At 46.9% G+C, this 17,072-nt stretch overlaps 1 protein-coding gene across 2 annotated transcripts in view; it reads right to left on the bottom strand.

Moving 5' to 3' along the window:
• AHI1 (Abelson helper integration site 1) overlaps positions 1 to 17,072 on the bottom strand; it is a 72,735-nt gene that overhangs the window by 8,093 nt on the left and 47,570 nt on the right. Inside the window, exons 23-27 of one of the 2 annotated variants that reach the window (XM_032959575.2) lie at positions 11,260 to 11,383; positions 8,426 to 8,484; positions 4,849 to 4,917; positions 3,932 to 4,100; positions 1,337 to 1,431 (exon numbers count right to left, since the gene is read on the bottom strand). In XM_032959575.2, the coding sequence (XP_032815466.2) occupies positions 1,337 to 1,431; positions 3,932 to 4,100; positions 4,849 to 4,917; positions 8,426 to 8,484; positions 11,260 to 11,383 (516 nt within the window). Of the gene's footprint in view, positions 1 to 1,336; positions 1,432 to 3,931; positions 4,101 to 4,848; positions 4,918 to 7,428; positions 7,819 to 8,425; positions 8,485 to 11,259; positions 11,384 to 17,072 lie in introns of those variants that run through there. The other variant, XM_032959576.2, reaches the window with a different exon arrangement.

The following is a 17,072-nucleotide window of genomic DNA, read 5'->3' as shown; positions in this document are numbered from 1 at the left end:
GGAACACACTGAATTAGACGCTTCCTTTTTTTGTTAATACGTCGTATGTCACACTCTGAAAACACAAAGCCGCATTGGCGTTACGAATTGGTGCATTATCTTTTAGACGGTGAGACCACTTGTCGGGAAGGAAGCGCCGAACACTCATCGCGCTGCAGGGTCTACTCTCCAAACCCAACCGGTGTGCTGAAGTAGTAACGATTTGGCACATTGTGTTTACGTGACAAACCTCACTAATTGGCTATGTCGGGGTGGTGGCAGGTTTAGCGACGTATTTATATTCACGCAATCTAGCTCTTTATTGTAAAATACAAGAGTCTGTTTTTTTTATTTTATGAACGTAGCGCATCTTAGTGGCTGAAAGGGGTTGTGTTAACCCATGACATCGAAATACTACAGTTGTTTCTCGCACGCAAGATTCGGTGCGTGTATCGTGAACATAGCAATTGATATTGTATCAATGCGTTGTTACATGCTGCTTACCCTATCCTGCCATGAAATTCCTGGCAACCTCCTCATTCACCTGTATTCAACAACCAGCGGTCGGTTCCACGAATTATATCAAACTAGCTTTACTACCCGGCTTCGCCCGAGACTTGGATTCTTGTCTTGGATTAATACACGGCCTACGCGGAGGGTGGCGGGGAGGGGGGATGCGTGACGTCAGCAGGCACACTGCGTGACGCTGCCGCATGCGGGTGACATCACAGATGTGACGTCACCACTCACTTGCCGTGCAAAATATATCCATTATTGCGCCCCCCCCGCATCCCCAAAATACAAAAGTCTATTTTTATACTTTTTGCATTGTGTACAGTATGGAAGCTACCCACATGCAAAATTTCAAGTTTGTAGCATGTCAGGAAGTATGCTCAACATTTCGAACAGACACACATATTCGCCAATTTCGCTTTTATATATTATATCAAATGATATTTTTTCCCCATTGGTTTGCAATATAAGGGTGCCACGGTGGCTAGGAGATGTTAACTACCTCGCCTGGTATACAGGAGGTCGTGGGTTTGATCCGGACCCTGACGCCTGTATATGTGGAGTTTGCATGTCTCTCTCCCCGTGTTGGTGTGGATTTTTCTCTGGGACTCCCGGTTTTTCACTCCACATTTAGAATCAACATGCGTTTAGAGTATTTTGTCTGCTATAAATTTCCACGCAATAAGCCACTTGATTGGGTTATCATTTGCGGCCAGGTCACTTCAAAAACAGAGCTATTTAGCTCAGTGGGCCTTACCTGGTAAAATTTTATACTGGTGCGAACTATATTTTGCCGATCTAACCCCACCCCCCCCGAAAAAAAATAAACCTTTATTAGGGTTACCAAGTTGGCTTTGTGCAAGCTGCGGCTGGAGAGGTCGCGACTCGCGTCCGAGTTTCCCTGCCACGTGTCCAACTTCTCCTCGTCCTCATAGGTCTCTGGGGAGAGGCGGGGGGGGGCGACGCAACGGGACGTCGGCAATCACGGGCAACATGCGGCGGTGGGCGGTGAAGGTGGGAAGCCACGTGGCAACGCACGCAGCCGGGCTGTGGGCTCAACAACAATATTCCTCCGCGCAAACAACAAAAAACGTGCCGAAAAAAATTGGTTACATTTACACGTTATTAATGAGACTTAAACAATTTTAATTTTACCGGGCAAGGCCCACTGAGCTATAGAGCTCTTTTGCAGAAGCGACCTGGCCACAAATGATAGCTCAACGAAGTGGCTTTAGCACGTGCAAACTTATAGCAGCCAAAATACTCTAAACGCGTGTTTCTAAATGTGGAGGGAAAAACCGGAGGACCCGGAGAAAAACCCACGCGAGCACCGGGAAGAACACGCAAGCTCCAAATATACAGGCGTCAGAGTTGAGAGCGAGAACCCACGACCTCTTGCATACAAGGCGAGGTAGTTAACATCTCGCCACCGCGGCAGCCCCATTGAGCTACATGAACCTGCGTATAGCTGTTGCTGCAAGAGGGCCTTGCTGTGCCGTCGCCATTCGATCTAAACGTGTCGGGTCATTGGGGTTTGTTCATTTCACCATACTTCACTGTGCTGGTTGGTAAGGGCTGGTGAAGCAACCGTGTTTTATCTCGCCTCTCACCGAGCACCCGAATGATGCAGGTGCCCCTATCCAGCAGAGTTCCTCTGGTATGCAAGGCACTCAAGCCTCTACTCCACGTCCCCGGCAGCACCAAATTGAAGAGAGTGATTTAAATATATAAATGCTCTGAAGGTAAGAGTAGTCGAATATTACAATGACAGCTGTAACATTTATAAATTCGATATGAATTAAACAATGGGAGGAACTGATATGCCGTAGTTCGTTGCATCAGAACGTGAAAATCTTTCACACTGATTAAGGGTTATGGGGTACGGATGCACACACACAGTAGGGAGCATGCAACACGGGACTAATGTCAATCAGCGTAAGGTTAAACAATCATAAGTCAGTTGTTTCTGCTTGGAAGAGCAGTGAGGCTGGAGACCTTGAGAAAATGATGGAACGTCCACATTCCCATAGCAAGAACCAACATTCCCTGCACTGGTCAACAGTCCATGATGTCATCTCACTCGCCTGGTATGCATGAGGTTGTGGGTTCGGTTCGATCCCGACTCTGATAATGCCAGTTGTATATTAGGAGTTTGGGCATTCTCTCTCTCTACTGTAAATTCCCACACGTGGTAAACCACTTCAATGAGCTATCATGTGCGGCCTCTGACAAGGGAGCTAATCGCTCGTTTCAGAAAAAATGCAAAAAAAGAATAACTAGTATCTTGCACATTTGTACCTAGGTGCGTAACCCAGGCTGTCTGACATGAATTCGATGTTCTTTGGTTCTTTCGGTGAAGTCACGTAGAATGAGAATAAAATAATAAATTGATAAAATAAAATAACACAATAAAATTCTCACGAAGTTTTTATTATTTTATTCTCATTCTACGTGACTTTACCGAAAGAACCAAAGAAGATGAATCCTTGCAGTCACGAAAGCTTTAAATCGAAATGAATTCGATGTTTTGTTAATAAGGACAAACATATACTATTGTACTCTGAGTTATAGTGTTATACTGTGAGTTATAAAATTAGTCAGGCATGCCATTATGTTATGTACCTGAGTGAGGTCATTGTGATGTCACTGCCAAATGGCTTGACGATGCATTTTCAACTGGTAACCTGGATACCCTTGCAAACGAATTGATCCATCTCAAGGGATTTCTCCATGCGAAATATTTGAATGAATACAAACTAATAAAATCCAATTAATCAATGCAGCGGCTTCACTAGAGTCGTCTGACCGCGACTTCCCAATCTATTCTCTCATTCGTGGAGTTTCAAACGAGTGTCGGACCGCTGTGGGCACAGCGCAGGCAAGAATTATCCCACAAGAGTGCTGTTGTGGCTCTGCACACGCCTGCAATCCAGGACCGCGGAGGCGTGGGGTTGGTGGATCACACAAAAGTTATGAAAAACTCCCTCCCCACGGGAGTCGAGGAGGAGCCATACACCGGCTCGCCAGGAGAAGACAGCGGTACAGCAAGATGTGGACTCGCAACTTGTTCCTTCTGCATGGAATCGGCATGGTTGGCTACGTACGGTGTGAAAGAAGTTCAACATACATACATACATACGTAAGGAAAGTATTGCCCCCTCGCATTCGTGGGTTTTCTCTGGGTGCTACCATTTCCTTCCACGTGGAAGCGCTCATTAATTGGTTGAAAACACCTTAATACATAGAGGACCGCAGAGCTTGGGGGGGGGGGGGAAATTTGGTACCCGGCTGCTGCTTTTCCAGCTTCTCCGTGGTTCCTCGCGCCTCCGAGCCATCCGCTCGCTCGCTCTCTCTCTCTCTTCGGGAACGGATACGACTGCGACGCATCACCACAAGTCGAAACGATGATTGAGACCATAAATCCCCCCCCGTTGCTCACTCTGATCGGCGACGTAGCTCGCCGGGAAGTATCCCTGAGCGCCGGCGGGCCCGTCCGCTTGCCCGAACCACCAGCTCTCGTTGTCCTTGAAGACGACGAGGACGCGCTCGCCGCGGCGCAGACTCAGCTCGTCGGAGCGCCGCGCCGTGTAGTCGTACAGGGCCACCACCTGGCGGGGGCCAACGCACGCCGTCTGTTCGCGCGGGGAAACGTCGCCGACGGGTGCGGCGGGGCTCGCGGTTCGCGCACGCCGGTGAACTGCCCGTGTGTTCATCTTCTTTGGTTCTTTCGGTAAAGTCACCACGTAGAATGAGAATAAAATAATAAATTGATAAAATAAAATAACACAATAATATTCTCACGACGTTTCGGCCACAACACAAGCGGCCTTCATCAGGTGAAGGGGGCGAGACTGTCTGGTAGGACAGCGCTGGAGTGAGAGAGCCACGTTCAGATCACGGCTTTTAAGCTGTGTGAGAGGAACAAAGAGCCTTAGAGTCTCACCTTTCTGAAGAGATGCCGCGACTCTAAGGTTCTTTGTTCCTCTCACACAGCTTAAAAGCCGTGATCTGAACGTGGCTCTCTCACTCCAGCGCTGTCCTACCAGACAGTCTCGCCCCCTTCACCTGATGAAGGCCGCTTGTGTTGTGGCCGAAACGTCGTGAGAATATTATTGTGTTATTTTATTTTATCAATTTATTATTTTATTCTCATTCTACGTGACTTTACCGAAAGAACCAAAGAAGATGAATCATTGCAGTCACGAAAGCTTTAAATCGAAATTTGCCCGTGTGTTCTCCGCGGTGAGCAAACAATGTCTTGAAAAATAATGTTCGCTACTACGCCTCTCTAAATTAACTCCCCAGTTGACCGAGCGCAACTCCGCGTGGAAGCAAGTGTTTAGGCCGAGCCCTCACCGTCTCCCGCACCGCGGGGTCACCCTCCGCCTCCAGCCTCAGGCAGGCCGCCCCCGGGCCAGACTCGTTCTGCGTCACCGTAGCAAGGGAAGGGAGAGGGCAAGTCAACGGACGTGACACGCGGGCACTCCATCATTGATCACGTGGGCACTCCATCAATAATCCCGGCCTCAGAGGCTACGACAAGCTGATCAGGCAGCTCTATTCCTCGTCACCTGCACATTAAGGAAGTGTTAGTTTGCGTGTAAAGTAGGCAGATCCATGTCGGTTACATTGGTTTGTATCCCCAGGTCTCCTTTGCAAGAGGCACATCACGCCTCAATGGGCTGTCACCGGGTGTAAACGACACTTTCGGAAGGAAGCATTGTGCGAATTACTCAAAGAAATTGACGATTTTGTGCTATCGTCCAATACCAGGTGTTGTCTACACTGGGCCATAATGCATTGAAACTGTTGAAGCAAAGCCCAGCATCAAAGTGATGCATGTGATAGCGTTAGGCATTGTACATATTAGGGTCAGTGGGCCGAAAAATCCAGATTCTATCCTCTCAATGACAGTAATAAAACCCTGAAACTATTCTTAATTAGCCTCTTGTTTCATTATACCGGCATATGATTTGCTATTGGGTAGCTTGTATCATCATCTTCATCATCATCAGCCATGATCAATCAACTGCAGGATGAAGGCCTCCCCACATCAGTGCCACCACACATCGTCTTTTGATGCCAATAACCCATCTGGCGAATTCTCACGGGCAAATCTCATCGTGCCACATCCTCAGTGGTGATCCTCTATGGCTAGCACAGAGTGAATTATATGTATGTAAATTAAGCGGTGAGTAATCATTAATATGAAAATAATGCGGTTATCTGTATGTAAATTTACATTGCGCATAAGTAAATCAACACATCATGCATATCATATTACGCACAATGTTATAAAAAATGTGAGAATGATAACTATATTCATGAAGTTCTGATAACATTTTCGGTTTTCATGTGTGGCGGACAAATGATAAAATATGCATAACTGCGTTCCTCTTTGTGCACGTGACCATTAAAACACAGTCCTTGGAGGACCGAACACTCGAACCAAAATAATATAAAAGAAACAACAAAATATTGAAAAAGCGGAGACTGGAATATAAATTCAGATTCAACAGGTCAAGCGGGTCAGGAAGAGTGAAAGCTGTGGTGCAAGGACAGGTCTCCCAACGGCAGAAAGCCAAAAAACCTGTATTATGGACAGAAAGCAGCGCGCAGAGGGGAACGGATGTGGCTGCTTGCACGCCTCGTGATACTCTCCGCAAATGAAGCAGCAACCCCGCTTCTTGACCCAGACACCCGAGCGCCCGCCAGGCGCATCCTTGGGAAACTAAAAGGTCCTTGGCAGCGAGTCTACCTGACCACCCCACTCGAGGTGGGTCGCGCGCGTTACAACGCCGAGCTCTGACACTGCCCGACTGCCAGCTTCGCCTTGGCGGCGCGAGTAGCACGTACACGGGAACTCGCACCGTTCAAGCTACACTTCTGACAAGAGTGTCGCGAGTGTGTGTGTGTGTGCGCGTTGCTGCTAAAAAAAAGCGGCGACCCGTGTCCGATTCCCGCTCATGGCCATCACCAGCGACGGGCTATATGAACCGGTTCTGGGCCACCCCCTAGGTCGACTCAGCCTCTGATGAGTGCCTGCTGCGGTGTGTAAACATCACCACTGGGGAGACAAAGGCGGTCGGGCGTGGTGCTGGACACCCACCTCTCGCATGCCGTGCCGGCCTTCATAGGTGTTCCCTAACAGCAGCTGCTCCAAAAGTAAAAGGCTATACGGGGGATCTCTGTCTTTTTCGTGTTTGTGGAGAGCGGTAGTGTAGTGGGTTAGCGCACTCCAAACCCAGCCACCTGAGTTTGATTCCCGCTCATAACCAATATCAGTGATGAATAGATGAATCGGTCCTGGGCCTCCCCTAGGTCACCTCAGCCTTAAATGAGTACCTTGTGGCGGTATGTAAATACCAGAATTTGGGGGGGGGGGGGGCGACATAGCCTGTGTTACCCATTCACCATGTTGTGTGCCATGCCGGACTTAGTAGGCACTCACGAACACAAAGCGCTGTGGTCCCATGCTGTAATTCTGTGACCGAGACAATTAGTACCAATCTGGATGCCACGATAATCGACCATAATAGAGCAATAAGTGCTTATTATTTTAACCAAGAGCCTAAAGTTCGACTACAAATAAGTCCTAACAATCTATATCTGCCAAGTGCAAGGTAAAGTGAATTGTTGATACACCTGTGACAAGACATTAATACAGGTAAACATATGGCTTTTTAGCTGGCTTTCTAAGAAAATATTTTTTTTAACCTTCATATTATTGCCTCTTTTTTCTCCCTGATATACAAATATGTGGCTATTGGTGTAATATTATGAATTCAATGCAGGTTCAGCCGCATTACACAAGAAGATATCACAACACCACTTCTGAGTCCCTTCAATAAGCCTCTCTATGCACACCAGGGAACACAACCTGTTTGTCACATGTAAATCACATTTTAATAAAAAAAAAATCTCACACCAGGAATAACCAAAATTATATGAAAACGGTTTATTTAATGTGTTTTTTTGTACAGCCATTGGTAACTAAGTTTAAACATCAGAATCCAGTTTAAACGCGGGTGGCTGACAAACAGATTGGAACTCAAGTTCTCAGCGGTAGTGGCTCTGTGCTCTGACATGGCATTGTCAGAATCATAATCTTTATTTAAACTCGAGGAATCCGATGAGCTATGAAGCTCTTTTTCACAGGATGGGCGGGTCAGCATTAGTCCCCACGAGTCACCTGGTCGCCTCGAGCAAATAGGGACTCCCCCTAACGACATCAGCTTTCTGTCAGGCGACATGGCCTAGCGGTAGCGAGTTCGTCGCTTGTTGCAGAGGTTCACGGTTCGAATCCAGCGGCTGCCCTGTATAATCCTGCGGGGGTAATAACCGTATTAATACTTCGCGCCATCTGCTTCACTCACAGTGGATGCTAACGAGTGTGTGATGTCATGGGTAAGAGCAGGCCATCCTGTGCCGGCATCGGGCTGCCAAATGTGCCACAAATTTTAAAATTACCCGCAAATTACTCAATGGGAATTAAACATCACTTCCTACTGGCGGACTGATGCCCGTCGGCAGGCCAGGTGCCGAGTCACCATGTGCTTTAACAGGGACAGCTGCCACTGGGAGTGTCCCTTCAAATATTCGAGGTGAGATGCGATTTAAAGTGCTCTGGGATGCCCTGGCATGTGGAGTGCTTTATCAAAAACAAATCATTGTTCTTTTCTGTAGGTTTTACTGTAATTATTGGATGCTATACTAAACCTCTTACTGTACTGCAGTGACAAAAATACAATGAAGAGATACTAAATGTTTTATCTGTCAACTGATACCAGGAAGAGTTTGTTTGAACTCACAAAATTCCAAAAGCTCACCGCTACATCTAAAAAAAGTGACCCATTCCACGCACATCCTTTTTACTCGTCTTAAAATGTCCGATGGCAATTTTTTCTATTCTTAAATGACCGACGGAACGTACCATGTGCAGCCGCAGGGACGGGGGCCGCCCCACGCGCCCCACTGGGCTGAAGAGGCCACCTGGCAGACACAGCACCAACATCGTGCACCCTCAGAACATGGACCTGCTTGTCACAGTTGGGTTTCCCGATCACAGTAGAGTTCACTCTCACAGTGCTATCTGTCGGTCAGCAAAACATTCCCAGGTGTAGGCAAAGGTGTTTTAAGGATATATTTTGAGGGATGGGTGCGAACAGGTGTTGCGCATTTAACCAGTGCTTAAATAGTGAAAACCAACTGTTACCGCTGACCACATGATTGGTACGGGAAGAGGGCCGAGAGTGACGCTGCATGACACTGTCGTCTCCCTCGGCTGTCGTTCCTGGCTCAAGCACCCTCCCCATCCCATCTCATCCCATGCCCCTTATCCCCCCGTGCCAAGCTCGTAACACCACACTGCATACGAGGGTTCTTGGGAGCCACAGCGGAGAAAGGAGAGTGGAGGTGGGTTCAAGGTGTCTACCTCAGCACTGTTTTTTAGGTGATGCCATCACCATAACAGACTGTTTCGTATAAAGGGATGAATGCACATTGGGTACTTAGCAGCGGGATTTTTTTAAATGAGTAAACTAGACAATGCTTTGTTCTGGAAGCTCTTTAAAGGGGGACTGGCTATTCCGTGGGGACAGTGGCCAAGTTGAAAAGGATTGTGCGAGCATATATAAACTATTTGTGTATATACACAGTTACAGCACACACACACTGCCGCTGGCAAGGACGTGTGACTCATGCATGACTCTTTAAAAAAAGAAATGTTTTACAACTCTTTTGGCGAATGTCTCCCCATGTGGGTTCTTTGACCATACTTTACCCCACACTGGTCAGTGCGGGTACCAGTTCGGATATTTTTGGCTACCAATGTTAGCCATGTTCCGGCAATCAAATTCCGGTCACCAGATTTATTGTGCGGTTTGCTAACCACTGAACCACCACTCGTTGTCCCCACAAGATGCCCAAAATGGTACATAGGAAGGATTGCGGCTTGCGACGTTAAGAAATATGCAGGGACTCGCACATTAAAACCAAGGAATTGTTTCAATACTCAATAATCCACAAGTAGTAGCGCCGCGGTCACAAGATGTTTACTCCCTCGCCTGCAATGCAGGCGCTCGTGTGTTCAATACCGACCCTGGCACCTGTTGTATATTTGGAGTTTTCATGTTTCCCTGTAGGTGTGGATTTTTCTCCGGGTCCTCTGGTTTTTCCCTCCACATTTAGAAACAAGCGTTTTAGAGTATTTGGCTGCTATACATTTTAACATGATAAGCTACTGTGTTGAGCTATCAATTGTGGCCAGGTCACTTCTGAAAAAGAGCTTTATAGCTCAGTGGGCCTTACCTGGTAAAATAAAAATAGTAGTTTAATAATAGGTAGCGCTTGCCTGTAAGCCGGTGCTTTAGTGGCAAGTGTTCATGGATCACGAAAATAATCCTAAATTTGCCCGGCTGCAGGGTGGTTAAAACCTGAACCAATCTGTACGAACCTTTGAGAATTAGCCTCTCATATGTGATTACACGTACGGATTTCTCTGGGTCCCCCTGTTTCTTCCCACATGCAAAATACTCCCTAAAATAAATTTACCAAACATAATTTGAATTAATTGGAAGGAAACAAGTAACACATTTAAATCGCAGCCTATAATCATCTCTCTGTGGTCAATAAAATAGGTAGGACTGTGCCAAAAACAAGAGTGATCATATTTTGATTTAAAGCTTTCGTGACTGCAGTAATTCATATTCTTAGTTTTTTCGGTAAAGTCACGTTGAAGAGAAACAACAAAATAACAAAATATATATAAAACAATAAAAAATTCTCACGACGTTTCGACCATAACTCAAACGGTCATCATCAGGTGTGTCGGTTTGCATAAATTTATTTTCAAAACTGCATATGTATTTATTTATATATATAAAAAAATAACGTTTGCGTCACGCGCAACGATTGGCAGTTTGCCAGGACTAGTCCATCTATTTTTTGAAAAGAGGAGGGGGGAGACGAAATTTGTTTTTATGTATGCTGTCTGAAAGCCACTGTAAGCGTGAACAATCAATCAAGAACTGAAATGATTTATCAAATCTTTCCAATGATTGCTAAGATAGAATCCATCTTCTCGGTTGAAATTGTCTCTGTGCTTGTATATGTGGCTTCCATGAGAGATTCGTTCATGAGGCTATCCACATATACAAGCACAGAGACAATTTCAACCGAGAAGATGGATTCTATCTTAGCAATCATTGGAAAGATTTGATAAATCATTTCAGTTCTTGATTGATTGTTCACGCTTACAGTGGCTTTCAGACAGCATACATAAAAACAAATTTCGTCTCCCCCCTCCTCTTTTCAAAAAATAGATGGACTAGTCCTGGCAAACTGCCAATCGTTGCGCGTGACGCAAAGTTATTTTTTATATATAAATAAATAAATATGCCGTTTTCAAAATAAATTTATGCAAACCGACACACCTGATGATGACCGTTTGAGTTATGGTCGAAACGTCGTGAGAATTTTTTATTGTTTTATATATATTTTGTTATTTTGTTGTTTCTCTTCAACGTGACTTTACCGAAAAAACTAAGAATAAGAGTGATCATGTTATGGAGGGGCGGGGGGGGGGGGTACTACCCTACACCATAAGAATGAAGGAACGTGGAATCTCCAGACGATGGAGATGAGCGCAAAAGACAAGTTTGACCTTTGACCTTCGAATCTGAGCATCAGGTGACGCATCCCAAGCCGGTGCACACCGCTGCCACGTTCCGCTTCTTTATCCCCCCCCCCCACCCACTGCCACCGAACCTGGCTGGTGCGCGGGGTTGGGCATCATGCGGGAGGCGAGCGACGCAGAGGCGGGCGTCCACGAGTGTGGGGACAGCAGCGAAGGCGCGAGCGACGCGTGGCCCCGCGGTCCCTGGCCACCGCCCTGCGTGCGGTCACAAACACGCGGCGGTTGCCCGCTTCAGAAGGTGCCGGGCAAGGCTCGTGGCGCGAGCGTGTTCAGCTATCTCGCGGCGGGCCGCTCCTCGCCTGCACATTTGGCTGCAAGTGGTATTTGTGTTTGCATGCGCTGTGTTAGCGGTGGCCCCGTTTGTGTTGGGAGGTGCATGTGCGCGAGCGTTTTTGCGCGTACGTGTGTGTGTGGGGGGGGGGGGCGGTAGTGAAGCGGTTAGCGCTGCTACGAACCCGGCAACCTGAGTTAGATTCCCGCTCATGGCCAACACCAGTGACGATTATCTGAACCGGTCCTGGGCCTGCTCCCAGCTCGACTCCGCCTCAAATGAGTATCTGGTGCGGTGTGTAAACATCGCCAATGGGGAGACAAAGGCGGCTGGGCGTGGTGTTGGCCACCCACCCCCTCGTGTGCTGTGCCGGCCTTCATAGGTGTTCACTAACAACACTTGCCCCATTAGTCTGTTAAGGCTACACGGGGGATTTTGTATTTGTGTGAATACAGCTTGCAATTGTGTTTGGGCTTGTGTAGGCATGTGACAACGGGGGAGAGATTTGTGATGAAATAAATGTGCTAAATGAAAAGGGTGCTCATTACCTCGCAACCATTTTACAACATTTTTATAACGTCACAGTGTCAGCCCTTCCTGGGCATGACACTAAACTGTATCCGACAAAGGTGTCACTTTAGAAAAACTAGAGGAAGGCAATGGCAAACCCCCCCTGCCTTCAGAACCCAAGTGTGGAGTCAGCGTCTGCGGTGTAAAGAGAGGGAAGCAGAATGGGATGGAGGGACCTTTCACCGTGGACCTGCTCTTGGGCAGAATACCTATGAAGAACTTTTAATTACAGGCAATTCCCACAACATTCCATACACTTTAAAATCAACGTAACGTTGCTTCCTTATTAAATTAACATAATGGCCAAATTAAATGTAATCAAATGTATGTATGTTGAACTTGATTCTCACCGTACGTAGCCAACCGTGCTAATCGGAGGTATAAAAGAGACATAAATACGACCATAATGCTAAAGAGAAGTGTAAACTATAAGCCCCCTGACTCGCGTGCTGCATTCGTGTTTGCCAAGTCACTGCCAGCCAGTTTGCACATTCAGCAAAAATTCCACTTCTCTTTCAGAGAAACCTCGACATTATATAGATCCTTATCGTAAACATCCCACACGTGCACTCGCAAAATTGTCTCACCGCACACAGGCAGGTGCAGACTGGCACAAGCGCATGGTAGGGTATGTGGTCTTTAGTAATGAGTGGTGGTGGAGCTGTGGCCACAAATGAGGTGTGGCATTGCCGCAATGTCACTCTGCGTACAAATCGTAACCAGCAGCCCACGGATTTTTTACGTGGAGGAGTTTAATTTGTACAAGCTTTAATATGAATTATGATCGTACGACGCAGTGCAAATGTTCCTCCGACCAAATCGCCCCAGAATATGCCCAACCTCGTTGGATCTCGGAAGCTCATCAGAGTTGAACTTGGTTAAGAGAGACCAAGGGGTTTACCAGGTGCTGTAGGTATGGGGCTGTTGGCAGTTCAGTTGATTGCGTGGTCTATCTGTGGATTTATTTCTCTCCGTGTTGGGGCACCGAATGCCATATACTCATGGCTGGTTATGTACGGTGCGAAAGAAGTTCAACATCAGAATCATGAGAATATTTATTTATACTGGAGGAATCCGATGAGCTGTAAAGCTCTTTTTCACAGATGTCCATTATGCCATGGGGGTTTTCTCCAGGTATGCTGGTTTCTTCACACACACACACACACACCAAATATGTATTCATGGAAATTGCCAACAACTCCAACTCGGGGCCCTTCTGAAAATGAGATTTTAGACTCAACAAGACTTTCCTCAGTTAACAGAGGGCAAATATATATGAGGGTGGTAAAAAGGCTTAGAGAATGAGAAATTGAAAGTACACAAGAGGTAAAGAATAGTACTTTATAGTACTTCATCAAGTCTCCCTCAACATCCCTTATTTTCTATTGCTTGGTTAGAGCAATAGAAAATAAATGTTGTATTAATTGGATCTCAATCTTTGATTTTGACCATCCCTCATGTAGACTATTTACAGACGCAATGTGCCTGAAACGGTGTTTCAGAACAGCCACAGGTGAACCGCAAACAGTTATCACCCATATTTCTAAATGGTGTACCAGCAAAGTCTTAAGCGCAAATATTCGGTGTCTCGAAGCAACATCTGCACTACTGAATTTCTTGCATGTACTCACCACAATTGTGACTCACCATGGGGAAAAAATAGTCCACGCCACTGCTGGGCAGCCAAGTCATGGCTTAAACACTGGGTATCGATATGAACACTTTGGATTTTGAGCAGAGCAAGAACAATTTTTTGCAAGTAATTACAGTTACGCGACACCTGCCTGACTAAGTGTTCAATTGCTTTCCCGAAAGACGGATACCTCGTAAAAATGAATCATTGCCGCAGCGCTGTATAATCAGCACAAAAAAACCATTACGGTGCCTTATCGCAGTCTTCAGAATGGTGCGTGAGAATATTTTTTTTTTTATCATGGGCAAGGGGATAACACTAATGAATTGAAGTGCCAAGTAATGTTCTTATCGCCTGTGTTAAACTGCAGGTGTCATTAGGGAACTATGTCGAGTATTGCTGCATGTAAATACTTTACCCACAAATTTTTTTCCGCCTGAGGACGACCGCTCGTGTTGCGATCGAAACGTCGCGATATCTTTTTTTCTACCTTCGTGACTTTACCGAAAGAACCAAAGAGCATGGATTCCTGCAGTCACGAAAGCTTCAAATCAAGATTGTGACAAAATACTTTAGCAGTATCTACAACATGATGATGATAATTGCTTTGACGCTCATGATGACTGATTGAACGACAATGATTGGTGTAAGCGGGCGTCTGTCATTAAATATGACTGGGATCGATTGCGATTTGCATGGTTATTATGACTTTAGTTGGCGCACGGGGGTAGTGTATTTGGTCTTCCTTATGGAATGATAAATGTCCCATTCAAGAATGTGCATGTGTGTGTATATATAGTACATGTGCAAGGATTAAACTGTCCTCTGGCTAAGTTAATACGTTTAATCTTTTAATTAGCTTTAAGTTCAAAGAGATCACATAGCTCTCTTCTTTGGAGCACAATATTGGCTTTGTCAGGTGACATGCCAAGGTGGTGTCAGAACAAACGTGGGGACACTACGATCAGCACTCCCAAGCCCAGGGCAGCCACCCACTTACGTGCACCCACCCGCATATACACAAACCTACACACACCCACCTACACTCACCCACCAGCCTATACATATACCCACACCCACGACATTCACCCACCAGCCTATACAGACACACACCAATCTATACACACACACATCCACCTTCACGCACCCATGCTCACCCACATGCCTATACATGCACACACACACCCACCTACAATCACCCACAAGGCTATACAAAGACAAAAGACACATACATCCACCTACACAGAACAACAACCGCCATTCGCCACTAAGTGGCGCTTGACATCACCGTGGCGCTTGTGCCAGGCTAGGTGGATTTTGAGGCCACGTAAAGTGTCAATGGCTCGCTGGCAGGAGGGCACGAGACAGACCCAGCAGGTGCCATGGGTTAGCTGAGATGACTGGCAGATGCCCCACCTGTGCTCCCCACTGTGCCAAATTGTTGTGTTTCGCCACCCGGCGCTCCACTCTTTGTTGTGAGCTTCACTCTGTCCTTCGCTGTTGTTGGAGGGCGACTGCATCCAACTGCCTAGTAGCGTCCTTCAAGGGCCTCCTCCATAGAGGCTGATCTTTACACCATTGCTACAGCATCAGTCCATCTCTTGCTGTGCCACGCCCGTTTAGCCTCCTCTATCTGGCCAAACAGAAGCTGTTTGGGCATGCGGTGGCTAGGCATGTGGACTACATAACCCAGCCAATGCAGCCTCGCCTGCCAGAGGAGCACACCAATGGGAATGTGTCCAGATCGTTCAAGGATTTGTGAGCTCCTCACATAATCCAGCCTGGTTAAACTCAGCATGGATCATAGGCAGGCCAGCCTGAATGTTTCAAACCAGCACAGATGTTCTTCAGAGCGGTCCACGTTTTACAAGTATAGAAAAGGGAGGGCATAAGTGCAGCTGAGAAGACCTGGAGCTTCGTATGGCATGACAGACCAGGTAGCTTCCACACAGTGTTACACAGCTGATGAAAAAATGTCACTCGACTGATTCAGTGAATATTACACTGCCAAACCAAAGCTGGTTATAAGCACACTATCCAGGTATGAAAACTTCTCCACTGTCTCAACAACTGCCCCATCACCTATGGGGAGCTAAGGGATGGAGTGTTTGGTGACACTCAACCACCTATACACACATCCACTTATGCACACGCAACTACATGCACCCACCCATACATACAGACACATTCACATACAGGCATCCATATACACTCAAAACAAAGACCCTCCCCCCCCCCATAGCCTTAACAGAACGTTGGGATAGGTGCTGTCAAAGAGTAGCACCTATGAAGGCCAGCACGGCACACACGAAGGGGTGGGTCACCAGCGCCACATCCACCTACACACACAGACACCGATCTGCACGCAACTAAATTAACCCACCCTCCTATACATACATACATAGTCTCACACCCACAGATTTATATAGACTTAGGGTTATCGATGACTGTTGGGGCATGTGCTGTGTGTGAACACCGAGGCCAGAACGGTGCATGGGTGGTGGGGGAGGTGTGGCCAGCATCATGCCCGACTACCTTTGTCTTCCCAGTGATGATGTTTACACACCGCATCAGGTACTTATTGAAGGCCGAGTCAACTTAGGGAAGGCCCAGACATGGGTTCAGATATCACTGTTAGCCATGACCTATACACACAAAAACATTGACTTACCAACCCACCTGCTTACATACAACCACACACCCCTATACAATTCACACACCTATACACACCCACCCCCCTGCACACATTCACCCACCTATACACACAATCACAAATATCTACACAGTCCCCAACCACCTGTATACACACACCCCCACACACCTACCCATCCGTGCACCTACCCACCCACCTAGACAAACAAAGATCCCCCATATAGCCTTAACAGACTGTAGGGGCAAATGCTGTTAGCGAGCACCTATGAAGGCCGGAACGGTTCACGAGGGGGTGGATGGCCAGCACCACGCCCGACCGCCTTTGTCTCCCTAGTGGCGATGTTTACACACCGCACCAGGTACTCATTTGAGGCTGAGTCGACCTAGGGGAGGCCCGGGACCGGTTCAGATAATCGTCACTGGTGTTGGCCGTGAGCGGGAATCGAACCCAGGTCGCCAGGTTCATAGCGCAGCGCGCTAACCGCTACACTACCGCTCCCCACAACCCAACTAAATTAACCCACCTAGACAGACACACACATACACCCAACGACTGACTCACACATACACAGACCAATCTGACCCTGAAAAAAAGCCTTCATCCTATTTCAAGTAAATATCCTGAATAATTACAGTGTGGCTACGTCTACTATAGCTCATGTTTAAAAATGTGTCCATGTATACGTTTCACTGCTCTGGAATTACAATGACTGGCATCACTATTCTGCTCTCTCCGGGTCTCCCTTGAAGATACTTCT

Source organism: Petromyzon marinus, chromosome 23 (assembly GCF_048934315.1).
Source record: "Petromyzon marinus isolate PM22_M1 ecotype Great Lakes invasive population chromosome 23, UKy_Petmar_22M1.pri1.0, whole genome shotgun sequence".
Classification (NCBI taxonomy): Eukaryota; Metazoa; Chordata; class Hyperoartia; order Petromyzontiformes; family Petromyzontidae; genus Petromyzon; species Petromyzon marinus.
Note: the sequence above shows the minus strand (reverse complement) of the source record. Positions and strands in the feature narration are given on the sequence as shown.